At 40.0% G+C, this 13012-nt stretch overlaps 1 protein-coding gene across 5 annotated transcripts in view; it reads left to right on the forward strand.

The window, feature by feature from the left end:
* LOC137852547 (ubiquitin-conjugating enzyme E2 E1) overlaps positions 1–13012 on the forward strand; it is a 44791-nt gene that overhangs the window by 26365 nt on the left and 5414 nt on the right. For all 5 annotated transcript variants that reach the window (XM_068674360.1, XM_068674362.1, XM_068674364.1 and 2 more), the window contains one exon: positions 10508–10640. In XM_068674360.1, the coding sequence (XP_068530461.1) occupies positions 10508–10640 (133 nt within the window). The remainder of the gene's footprint in view (positions 1–10507; positions 10641–13012) is intronic.

The following is a 13012-nucleotide window of genomic DNA, read 5'->3' on the forward strand; positions in this document are numbered from 1 at the left end:
TAAACTACAAATGTGAGCTCTCAGCTGCTGGATCCCAAGCCGTGTGGGCCCAGCAGCAGCAAGGAGGAGAACTCTTGAGCCTCTTGTGCTGCCTGGCACGTCCCGTCCCTATTGCCTGCCTGCTGGGCATCTCTGCCAGCACAGCACCCTGCCATCCCGGGGCTGTTCCAGCTTCTGAGGGTGCTGCCAGGGCTCCTCTCCTTTGTAGAAGCTGGGGATTTGCAGACACCCATGCTGGCTTTGGTGGGTGTGGACGTGGTGTGCTTTTACAGAAGGTGTAAGTGATGTAATATAAGTGGAAACTCTTATTGCCTGGCACTTCGTTGCCTTCAGTGTTTCCTTACTTTCATGAGATAGTTCCAGTCAAAAATGTGACGAAGTGAAGGCCTTGTGAGGATCAAAAGCCAAATGTGAGAATTCGTCATGGCTGGCATTTTTGCTTTGGGGGCAAGTTACTTAACATAACGCCAAGCAGGGTTCTGGGGAAAGAGGTGGAGGACTTGAGCTGCCTCTGCAAGTTAAGGCCTGAAAGTTGGCCCCAACACTGTATTCACTATTTAAAAGCACTGCTTAGTCCTCTCGTGGCACCCGGCGTAGATTAAGCTGAGTGTTCCTAATACTTAGAAAACAAAAAAATAAATAAAACTTTGGAAGGCCACCACAAATGCCTATTCAGGCTATCTTTATGCATGTGAAAATGCTATCCAAAAAAAATCAAAAGCCTGGTTTTGTTTTTAAATCCCTTGAAATATACCTTTTATTTCAGGCTTTTGCCCTCAAAGGCAGCTTCAAAATAATATTTACACACGTTACTGCTACAATAAATGCTGATTAGCTGCGGTGACCTGGTGTGTGTTTGGAACTGTTAACAAGACCAACCTGCAGTGGTATATAAACAATTTTTGGTGCCTGCTCTGTAATTGACTGGCAGCTGTGCTATATTAAAGTGTAGGTAAACCTGTTTTACTTAAAAAATAGTAAACTCACATCTCGGATCTCTCAATTTCTAGTCTGTGCACGTTAATTTAAACTTGAAGGCAAAGCTGTCATGACTTCTGCTAAGCAACTTTGTTAGTAGTTTACAGCTGTAAAAATCAAATAAACGGTTTGGGTAGTGCAGTGTAATTGATAGTATTTTGTTGTGGCTTTGAGAAAGCGTAAGCAAATATTTTTCTTATTCTTTTTCCATTGTATTGGGTGGTTGATTCAATTTCGCTGTTGCCACCTGCAGTGAAGTAGACTAATCCAAATGCAGTGATCTCAATTTGTTCAGCGAATGAAATGAACTGAAGTGAATGCCAGGAGTTTTGTGTAGATAAAGAAAGGCAAGACATCCAGGTGAGATTTTTCTTCCTGGGTTTCATGTATCACTAAAATGCATCCTTCAAAACATATTTCAATTAGCACCATAACGTTATCAGTATCAGCATTGGCATGCTGACTGGAAGCAATATATTGATGTGAAGCCAAGATCACGCGATGACCTGGTTCTCGACTTAAGTAACATTGACTCTATCTACCCCTCATCTAATGGGGAAGGGATTGTGATGCTGTTGATAGATTTGTTTTAATTTGTAGCGTGTTTTTAGGGCAAGTGTCTTGGCATAGGGGTAGGACAGACAGATCAGTTGTGGAGTATGTGAGAAATGGGTAGACTTTTTTTTTTTTTTTCTCCTTAGCTGATGTTCTCTAGATAACCTAAACCTGCATATAAACTAGCAATCTCAAGGCATTGCGTTCTCTGCTCTGAGTGAAGATTTCAACAGGATTGCTGTATTTTGGTACAGGAGAGATGGTAGTGTATCTCTAATCTGACAATGCTTTGTTTGGCCGCTGTCAAATAACTCATTTCCTCTCCATGGAAATATGAAAGCTAGCTCGAGGAGACAGTTGGGTGAAGCCACAGGAACCGTGTCCTTATTAGCTTGAGGAAGTTAGAGAGTTTTGTCTGCTTTCAATTTTCAGCATAGCAGGGGCTTCTTGCCAAGCGTTACACGTCATCTCTAACTTTCTGGGGCCGGTTTTTCCAAGCTGGTTTGTAGCTGCTGTTACCCTCTCAATCTTAGCTATTTACCATGTGTTTCTTGATCGACAGAATTATGAGTTATAATGAAATCTATTGTGCAAACTGATGATGATAAACTCCACGGTAACCAGTCTACCATGTTATCTCAATGCTAGCTAGGCAGACTTAGGAAATAGGTGGAATCCTTTTTTTTTTTTTTTTCTTTTCTTTAAAAGTCAGTAACTTCTTAGGAGAGCAAAGCCTCCAGATTGTGTTGGTCCAAACAAAGTCATTAACTTCACAGTTTTTCAACTGGTGTACTACAGGATGCCTAAATATTTATGCTGTGCTGTTTTGTGCTTGTTTGTTTGTTTTTTTTGTTTTATTTAATCTGTTCCCACACTGATACAGATAGGCCAGGAGATGGGTGTGGAGGACAGAGACACGGGTTTAGGTTCCAACTCAATTCTGGCACAGCAGGTTGATTGTGGTGAGTTTCCACTGCTGTAGCAGATAAAGCATGGCATTTAGGGGAGAGTCCTGTGATCATCTTAACCTGGCACAGTTCAGGCTGCTTCTGGAGGGAGGGGATGAGGATGTGCACACACCCTTGAACTGTTCTGTTTTCAGAAAGAGTGGTTTCTTCTCCATTTCTGTAAGAACCTGCTAAGTCCCAAGAAGTACCAGGAAGAAGCAGAGCATTTGTTTCATCGCTTGAGGGGTACACCACATTTGAGTTTAGCAACACAAGAACCTTGGTATTTACTCATAATAATGATTCTCTTTGACAGTTCTGTATTTAAAGACAATAAATCTGATGCTGGGCAACCACTTTAAGAGTATGTTTGCTTTACCAGATAGGTTTGCTAGTTATATTTCTATATCGACTACCAAAAACGTGTTGGAACGTGAGGAGGCCCCAAGTAAGTGGTGTACTTGCAAAAATGCTGCATTTCTGAAACTGCCTACTTTTGCTTACCAATTGTAAATTACGCATCTGTTCCATAAACACTAAATTTGGAAATGAGGTCTGATGATATGGAGGAATTTCTGTCCCCATCTTGGCAGCTAATAGACTAGTTGACAAATGGCAGGAAGGAAACTGTTGTAAAAATAACACAAGGTTAAGCTGGCAGAGCACAGTTTCTACCATCACATCTTCTTGTCATTTTAAATAAGCTATTGCTAATTGTTAGGCGAGTCAGATTCTCTTCTACTCTTTCCCAATTTGTTTTATGTTTTCTTGTGCAGGGCTTTATCTAATGGGAGATACAAGGTCAAATGCAAGCCAGTACATTTTAATTTTGTTTTTCTTTTTTGGTCAAGGTGCCAATGTATACCTATGAAGAGAAAAGGAAAACAGCTTTGCATTCAATGAAAATTATCTCATTGACTTTTAGCAGTTTGGTATTTTTCCTATTTGCATACCGTACACAGTAAAGCTGCAGACTTACAAAAGCAGTCAGCCTCTCTGTAGTCATGTTGGACACTCTGGAAACGTTCCTGTGTGTAGTGGGACAAACTTCCAGTGCTTTGAGACAGAGAAGCTAGCAAGAGGCCAGTGCAAAGGAAAAAGGAAGCCCTTGAGAACTGAGCAGGCTGGATTTATTTTCAATTTTGGAACCAATGCTAAATGGATTAATTTCGCTTGAACATTTTTATGAGGACTTGCTTCTAAATTGAAGTGATTATTGTTAAACTAAATAGAGCTGCAGCACACTCCTGAGAATATCCTAAGTCTCCTTCTGACCTCCCTGTTAACTGCGATTTTATTTTAGATCTTTGAAGCCTGGTTTAAAAATCAAACTTTGCAGAAACATTATTCGATTATTCAATTATTTTCATGAAGAAGTTTAGTGACTTTTTAACAATAATATTTTGCAGAGACTGAAATATTTCAGGTGAAGCTCCTGAGGTTGCAAGTATTCCTGGGCATTCCTCTTCCTGCTGTAACTGGAAAGAGGGAGATCTTGGCAGGGATCAGTCTGCCTTGGTTGTTGTGTGATCTTGTTGCCAAGTTTGTTTTTGTTTTGTGTTTAATATAAACAGGAAAACCTACTCTTTTTTCTCCAAAGAAATCCCCTTGAAACAGGTTTCCTTGAAGTCTCATAGATCCCTGCCTAACACCTTATCAGCTCTGTTATCAGAGCTATTTAGTTATTTAGTTCCGTTTTTAACCTCATAAGAGTGTAATTCGCTGCACAGTTTATCCTCCAATTTAAGCTTTGTGCAAATTATGTGCAATTTTTCAACCCCCCTTCCCCAGCTTTACATTAGCCTGATACTTAAGGGAAAAGCTTTCCCAGATGCTAAAACAGCAATGTTGTGCATGCTCTTTTCTGTTGGAAATGTGCTGGGATTTGTAAGGCACTTACTTGTGTGCAATAATATTGTGACTGCCATTTTAAATTCAAGACAGGGAATACAGTAACTTCAATGAATTACAGCAAAAATAATATTATTTACTGCTTTGTACTTGAAAAACATGCCCTTGAACATGCCTTAGAAGGAGAATTAAGTTTTGTAGGTTGGATCGCTGTTGCTGCAGAATGTTCCACCTTTGCTCATTTACCTCTCCTTTCCCTCCTTCACTGCCTTCTTGTGTTTTAATTGCAACCAGCCACAACTTTTTCCCCCAACTCCTTTTTCTACATGCCTCTCATTGAGCTCATAGACATTTCACCTATGGTCAATCCATCATTTTCAGCTGATCTTAATAGAGAGGAGCAGCTTGGCTGTGTGTAGTAACAGTGGGCAAAAATAGAAATATCACTGTGATTCACACAGTCACGTGGTAATTTGGTATGTTACCATTCACTCTCTATGGTTGCCCAGGAAGAGTTTTGTTGTGTTATTTTTTCCCCTCTTCCTTTTGTTTCATTTCTTTGGCTAAAAATGGAGGCAGAAAAATTGTATCCCAGTTTGAAATACGGCAATTATTGCCATATTGCCAAAAAATGGCAATTAAATGGATGGCCCAGGCTACCATTTTAACTACTTCTGTCTTGTTTAGTCAGATTTCTTCCTAATAGCTTTGTGATGCTTTAATGTTGATTTTATAATTGAAAAACCTCAGTAAGTTGCATACAAGTGTCTTTGGATTTTGCATTGCAGCATGCTTAGCATAGTGGGGTCCTTTCTGTGAATGGAGTGTCTCCGTGCTATAGTAATAAAAACAATAATGATAATACATTTTAGTAGATAAAGAATGCGTAAGAAGTGACAATTCATTATTAAAATTACGTCTGCATTAATGCAAAGTTTTTGTAGTACCATTGTGGCCAAAGGATTAGCTCTTTACTTGTTCGTTTGTTTTTAATGTTGTTCTTTGGCATTCCTAATTTCAACACAGATTGGTTAAGGATATGTAGAGCAAAATTTATTTGAATAAGAGATTCTGTAAATGTTTGTTTTTCACTGGCCACACTAGACTAGCTGCCCTGCTTCCTTCTGGAACCCTGAGCGTGCCTCCCCTGGTGATCCAAGGCTTCTGCAATCCCTGCACCAGTTTTTACATAGCAATGTAGATTAGCAATCCCAGCATGGACCCTTGTGGTGGACTTCCAGGAAGGGCAATTTTCCAGTGAGGGTAGGAATGTGGTGGATTAGGAGGAAAAAGCACCAGAACTTCATGTAAGAATGTCATGCTTCCTTCCCATAAGCAACCTAGCCAAAATCTTTAATACATTTTGGGCTTGCATCTTCAAGGAGAAGGGAAAAAAGAAAAAGACCTTCCAATAGTCAACGAGATATTTCCTAAAGCTGTCCAGTAAGGTGATGAACCTGTGACCATTGAGATGCACTTCCATGTTCAGTTATTTGCAGCTGCTTAGCTACAAAATAAAACAGCCAAAACCAAATCAAATGTTGCTTTTGGTTAGTGCTGGAGCAGCTTTATGTTGGGGATCACTGTGCTCTCTGCCCTATGTGCTGTTAGTATATTTTTTGTTTTCTCATTTGAGCTAAGTCCATTGGAAAAGGTCATGCTGACAGGGTTTTTGGAAATTATATTTATTTTCCACAAGTGTGCAACTTCAAAACAGCTTAGTTACTTGCATCAGACTCTTCCTGTTCAGGGCAAAATAACCTCAAAAATAGAATCTAGGGATACAGAGTAGCTGGAGCATGAGTTCATGGGTCTGTTGCTTGTGGTTTTAACTGAAACATGTAGTTTTTCATTAGCTGGTATTTACCTCAGCATACCATGAAATTGCACTTCTCATCATCCTGATGAAAGGCCATCCCTGGCATTTAAAATTACTTGGTTAAATTAGTTTCCTTAGACAAGGAGCATACCCTTCTTTGGTATATTGGGGTATTAGCCTAGTGTGTCTGTAGCATTGCTTGATTTTGATTCACAGCCTGATGCTATCACTACAGTGATCTGCTATTGTGTGCCTTCTGTGTTTCAAGGAAGAGGAACTGGAGTATTCACTGGAGTACATTTTTGCTAGAGGAAAAGGTTATATTATCGTTTGGTGAGCTCCTAGAAAGGACTAGGTAGTTTCCAAAAATTGATGTAAACAGTAGGCTCTTTCTGAGTCACTTCTTCCTGGGACTTTCCAGGAGAATGTCAGCAGTGTGTTCCCAGGGATTTTCATACATTAGCAATACGTGATGAGCACCAGAAAATCCTGCTTTCCCTCCGTGCCATAGGCATACTTGGGGTGGTTGCCCAGGATGCCTGCACAGAGGAGGTAAGCTTGTGTGCACAAAATATCCTGTAACAAGGGCTAGAGGTGGAATTTTTACAAGACCTACTTAACACAAAAAAAAAAACAAAACAGGCTGGCTGTTCTTGCAGCCTACCCTATCTGTCACTTCAGCCCTTTCAATACATGAAAAGTAGATGTGTGTGTTTTCTCCTTGGATGCTGAATCTCTGAGGCAGAGTCCTCTGTTTAAAATTGCTGTTCTCCCTCTCTAGCACAAGGCATCCAAGTATAGAGCCGCCTTAGCTATCTTCTGCTTCCTAGCCTCTGCTGCAGGCATTTCTAATTTACCTGCTTGGTTTTTACATGGAGAGAGGGCATGGCACCTGCCAGCAAAGGGAGGCAGAGCACGATGAGGTTTTTCCGAAGTGACACAAGGTTTGTTGGGACTTTGCCCAGGCAGGACTTTGGATTTGGTCTCATGTGTGCCTAGAGTTTCTCTCTGCCTTGGCGTTGACAGGCAGTGCTTAGATAGACTGCTGCTTCTGGACTTGGAAAGTTAGTCCTTGACCAAACGCTACCTTTGCACTGGCTGGTTTCGTATGGGCGTTAATGTAACATCGCCAGAGGACAAGCTAGCAGCAACTTGGGAATGATCAGGAACAGAGAGTGCAGTGCCACTTCACCGTGTGTACCACTGTTTTTCTGGGAAAGACAGATGTCCACTTGCACTCTGTAACACATGCCACAAGATAATATAATGATGGGTTGGTGGCATTGTCTTTTTTTTTTCCTAGTTTTCTTTTGCATGCCATTATTTGGTCTGCGTTACCAGACTTCATTTCTTTCATTTCTTTCCTTGAAAGTGAAGAGGTTGTGGGCTGTTGAGTTCAATACAGAGAGCTGTTGCTTTCATGCTCTTGTCTTGCAACGGAAACAATTTCTATGTAATTGGTTAAAATTATCTTCCCAGTGGTCATGCATTGGACAGCTTCAAAATGTTGCATTAGCAGATCTAGACACTTAATTTGAACAGCAGTAACACACATCAGGGAACGTGGCAGCTGTGTCTGCGAGCGCTGTATCTATGCATCAGTGGATTTCTTTTTGAAGCAGATAATTGCAAGGATTTTAAACAAAGGATGTAATCTTTAACCTTTGACAGTTTTTATATCTCCACGAAAAGTTAATGCCGCTGCACTTAGGCTATAGTCCAGTATCATCGCATTTCTATTAAGACTAGGTCGTCTTGAGCTGCTTGATATTACCTAATCCCAATTTAAACTCAAGCAATAGCGCACTCGGAAGCTGACTTGCATCTTCCTCTTTCAGTCTTTCCTTTATAAGAAATCAATGTTAAAGGAAAAATTGGACATCTACAGCTATTTCACTGTGTTAATTGAATTATGAAAAGCTTAAAAGGTAAGCTTAGTACATCACTGTTAAAGCCTACTGATGTCTTACAAAGATGTTGCTCTCTTTTAATAGGGAGGTCTAGCAGTATATTACTTGCATGCAGTGATAGCTCTAATTGGAAACCTAATAGGATAGATTTCTAAGACTATTATAAATAATAATATATAATTTTTTTTTAACATCTGTGGGATTTCTTTTATTGACAGTCCTTTGGGTTGAAGCTGGGAATAAAACGCAAAAACTGTTGAAATATTTCTTATTGGTTCAGAGGGCTGTATTCAGTGCTAATCACACATCACATTTCTTGAATGCTGAAGTGCTCCCAGTTGGCAGCTTTTGTGATATAAATTCCAGCAGCAAATTGGTGCTAACAAAGCTCAAGTACCTGCTCGGTTCAGTAGCTCCATCTTTAGGGAGGGAGGGGAGGATGATCGCTGGTGCAACTTGGAGCAATGACAGCATGTCAGCAGGTTGCTAATACATGCATAAAGAGGTGATTCCTCGGAGTGGAGGCTAAGGGTGCCCCAGGGAGTCCTTTTCAGTAAGTTTTCACAGTTAAGCTGGTGTCTTTCAAGAGGTAGAGCATCCTGTTGGAAAATGGTGCTATTCCAGCCTATTGCACAAGTGGTAGCTGGAGAGCACTGAGCGCCCAAATATATAGACCTGCACAGGACGGGGACAAGTCGTTAAGGTGGAGCAGGATGCCAGGAGTGTTCAGGATGGAATGGCTTTTACTTTAATTTAGTACGGATCTTGAGCTGTGCGAGGTTTTGCGCTCCAGTGAGAGAAATCTTTCCCCAGTGGATGGCACATCACTTTGCAGAGATCCCATCTACCTTTACTGCATTCCTTATGTGCTTTCCCTCTACTGGAAGCACACTTTCAGTCATAAATTCATTATTGTTGAAGCAATTAGCATCAAAATGCTGTTAACTTTTTATTTGTTTAATCTGGAAATAAAATTGTAGAGGTTTGATAATAGAACTAACTTCCTTTCTCTCCCCTGATCTGTCAAGAACGTGTTCACCAGTTCTGCAAAAAGCGAGAAAAAAAGCATCTCTCTGATCCCGGTTGTTATGTTGAGAATTTGTTTTTGTAATCATATGTCTATTTGTAACACTGCTACTAGCACCTAGCAATTACTCTGGTTCCTTTCACATTAATCAAATGCATATCATCGTGTATATATTCAATTTATTGGATTGCCTTCCTTCTTAAGCAGTGTTGCTCCATGATTGTTATGATATGAAAAGAGCCTTTTTCTTTTTTTTAATCATTCTGTCTTTTATTAGCCTTGTTAAAAGAACAAGGAGAGAAAAGCAAGGCTGATTTTGTTGTACTAGGGATGTAAAATCCATGCCCTTACAGAAAAAGGAGAGGAGAGATTTCTGAAGTCATAGTGCATCCACGATGGAAAAAGCTGTGTCAGCACCTCCCTTTATGCAAAGGGAGTTTTCAGCTCTAGCATCTAACATAAAATACTACCACAGCAGCACAGGAAGAAAGAGGTAGCAATGGAGTCCTAAACCATTAATGACTTTATAGGTTGAGCTGTACTTAGAAATACTCAGTGACATATGGCATGCTACAGAATACAGGTGTCTGAGGACTTCAGTAAAACTAATTTTTCAACACGCAGACGTTCATGTTCTGCAACACCTTTTGTACTGCTCTTTGTGAGCCGCTGATAGGTTAGGGAGAACCTAGAATTAGATAAAACTGATTTGGGAAAGCAGTGTTTCAATTTGACATGGTGATTTTAATGCCCCCTCAGAAAAGGGGGATGTAATGCAATGTTGAAGGGGCGAGTTCAGGTGGTTTCGTTTTAGAAGTCAGTGTAGCAAAACGATACAAGTGTAGAAAATTCTGACATGTAAGAGTATCATCATATATTTGGCTTCAATAATTATACAGTGAGCCATGGTTTCGGAATAATACAGGAAGATATTTTAATCTTGAAGAACACACATGTTTTATAGAATCAACATAAGTCCTTCATTTATTTGGTATGGTCTTTGATGTGGTGCAGTTTTATCAAGGCTGAGCTGGAGCAGTCATTTCTGAAATACACTGGAATTTGTTCTTTGAAACTAAGGTTTTCTGTTGCATTGAGACTGTGTAGCTTTTTCAGGGGGAGTTCTGGGCAGTGCTGGTTTATAAATGTCAAGTGAGAGAAGATGAAAAACCCCACCTCTAATTTCTGAGCTTTGCTAAGAAGCCTGAAACACTGATGAGTCCAGATAAGATTTCTGAGGTTCTGGAAGCATTCAATCTACTTTTAATCACTATCTTTACTCCAGGTGGTGTATGAAGTGTGGCATTGAAAACATTTTTCCATATCATACTTTGTGAGTGCAAGAGGTCATATTTATTTGAACAGTGGTAATATTCTTAAAACATCCGTGTTTTGTTTTGGTTTTTGTTTTATTTCTTAGCGCTGGCCCCAAAGGTGATAACATCTATGAATGGAGATCAACCATCCTAGGACCTCCAGGCTCTGTCTACGAGGGAGGGGTTTTCTTCCTTGATATCACCTTTACACCAGAATATCCTTTCAAGCCTCCAAAGGTAAGAGACCTGTAATTGATATCTTATGTTATGTATGCTCAACATACCGTCCAGTAACAGGCAGCGTTAATGGAATGCAGCCCATTTGAAAGCCAGTCTTCTTTAAGACCAAATTTAAGCTCACTTCAGATATTACACTGGTTTCTGTTAGCTAATGTTAATGGCTTTTCCGATCCACTTGGTCGCTACTTTAGACCTTGTTTTCTTTTTCCCTGTTTCTGTTTATAAGAGATCCTAAGCAATTAGCATCAGCATCAGGACAGGCCTGAGGAACTGAAAAGTAAATAAACTTGGGGAGAGGGAAAAGAATACAAATACTTGTTTCTCAAAGCACTGAGTTACCATTGGCATTATGGGTTTGTGTGTTTTGGCCGCTAAAGTAGTATTTGACTTTTTTCATTTTGTTGGGTGCTTGCGTTGCTCACTTACTTGTACAGTAACAAACTTTTGCTGTAGGTGTGTTGTATTTGTGAAGCTCTTAGGTGCCAGCACTGTTGTGTTCTAATGCCACAAGGCAAATACCAGTGCAAGTGAATGTTATCTTGTGGTTCACATACTTGGCCAGAGGAAGAGAGCTGGATTACAAGAAGAGGTGGTTGTATATACACTTCATGTTTGCCTCGTATCTGAAAGCATTTATGTGCATGTTTAACTTTCTACTTAAAAGTAGTTGCAGCGAAAAGGTAAACACCAGTGACTGCCCCATCTTCAAAGACTTCAGTCTGTTGCGCAGTAGGAAGGACTTGCTGTCATACTTCAGGCCATCAGTCCATCTCAGTGGAGACTGTGCTGTTTGGTCATACAGGCAAAATTAACGCAAGCTTCCCAAATGAAGGGAACAAAATGTTTGTCTGTTCTTGGTGGCGTAACTACAGAGTTTCTAGTAGTATCAACAGGACCTTAAATCCCACCCCTAAGTTAAGACTTTGATTCACAAACAGCGTGGTCTACCTTGGGACTAGTGATTTTTCTTCTGGACACCTGTCCGTCCTTCTTTGGAGACTCTTTGACAGCACAGATACTTCTCTTGTGTCTTGTGTTAAAGTTGAACTCAGTTCAGAATAATTTTTTTACTATTTTAGTTTTAATTGGTTTGTATTGTATAATTTAGTCCAGGTGCCTATGTGCAGTATCTCGTGTCATGAACCCAGTAAGCATTTGAAGAGGGAGCTTCTACCTTCCCATGTACGCTTTGCAATATCTTTGCTTCCTGCACTACAAGTCAAAAGCCTGATGCTTTAACAGACCTTACAGTAACTACCAATAGTATTGAGAAAGCCCTAAGTGTGAAGTTCTCTGACGCAAAACTGAAGTTACAGTTTTGTCATCCCAGCTCAGCCCTGCTTTCTGCTCTGAGCCTCTGATGGGGATTTCTTTGTCTTTATTAAAGATTAAAAACAAAACAAAATAAATAAATAAATACCTTTTTTTTTTTTTTGTGGGATTAAAACAAAACGAAACAACAACAAAAAAAAGGTGTTGCTTATTGAGTCCTTAAAAGACTAGTTTAATGGAGATTCATTATATTGTAGCAGAGTTGCATTTAAATGGAGTCTTTCATCTATCAGGGTCCAAACTGGTTTACAAACCACATGTATGTATGCAAATAAAATACACGTCGCTTCAGCCACGTTGAGATGTGATGTAGCAGAAAGCATAGCAGTAGTCTAAGAATGTACTTGTGCTACTTGAGTATTTCAAATTTAAAGAAAAAAACTTTACTGGATTCTTACAGCGTCTCCTGTGTTAGCATGGGTGTTGATGATGATGTGGAAAATATAATCATCATACTGCTCCTGCATCCTTCCTACTAATTTGTTGATTTCACGTTGCCCAGCTGATTGCTGTAATTGATAAATACTGCTTGTAGGTCATTTGGAAGTGGTAGGACTAAGGTGATTACCACAGCCTTCCTATATTTTTGTCTTTTAGGACGAGAGGTGAAGAAATAGTTGAAACAAAACGCAGTATATCATTTTGATGACAGAACACTAGTAGAGTAGTAAAATTGTCAAAGGCTGCTTCAAAAGACTTAGCTTCATCTTTTCAGAGGTCATCTAGAGTGAAAGGATTAGTTCACTTTGAATCTTCCTTCCTCAGTAAGCCTTGAAAGAGAGGTGGAAGAAAACCTCTACTGCCTCATTGAGTGCTCTGTAATTCTCAGAAGGACAGTCCCTTCGGTGGGCAGCCCATAGCAGAATGCATTTTATAACTTGAAAATGAAGTCTCAGCAAAGGATTTACCTTTTTAAAAAAAAGTAAGAAGAAACTGGTCATCCTGACAAGCTGCCAGTCCCATAGGAATAGGAGTAAGAGAAGGTCCTGAGGCATAGCCGGTATTGACAAATGTCACGTGCTTGACGAGCATCCTAG

Source organism: Anas acuta, chromosome 2, assembly GCF_963932015.1.
Source record: "Anas acuta chromosome 2, bAnaAcu1.1, whole genome shotgun sequence".
NCBI lineage: Eukaryota > Metazoa > Chordata > Aves > Anseriformes > Anatidae > Anas > Anas acuta.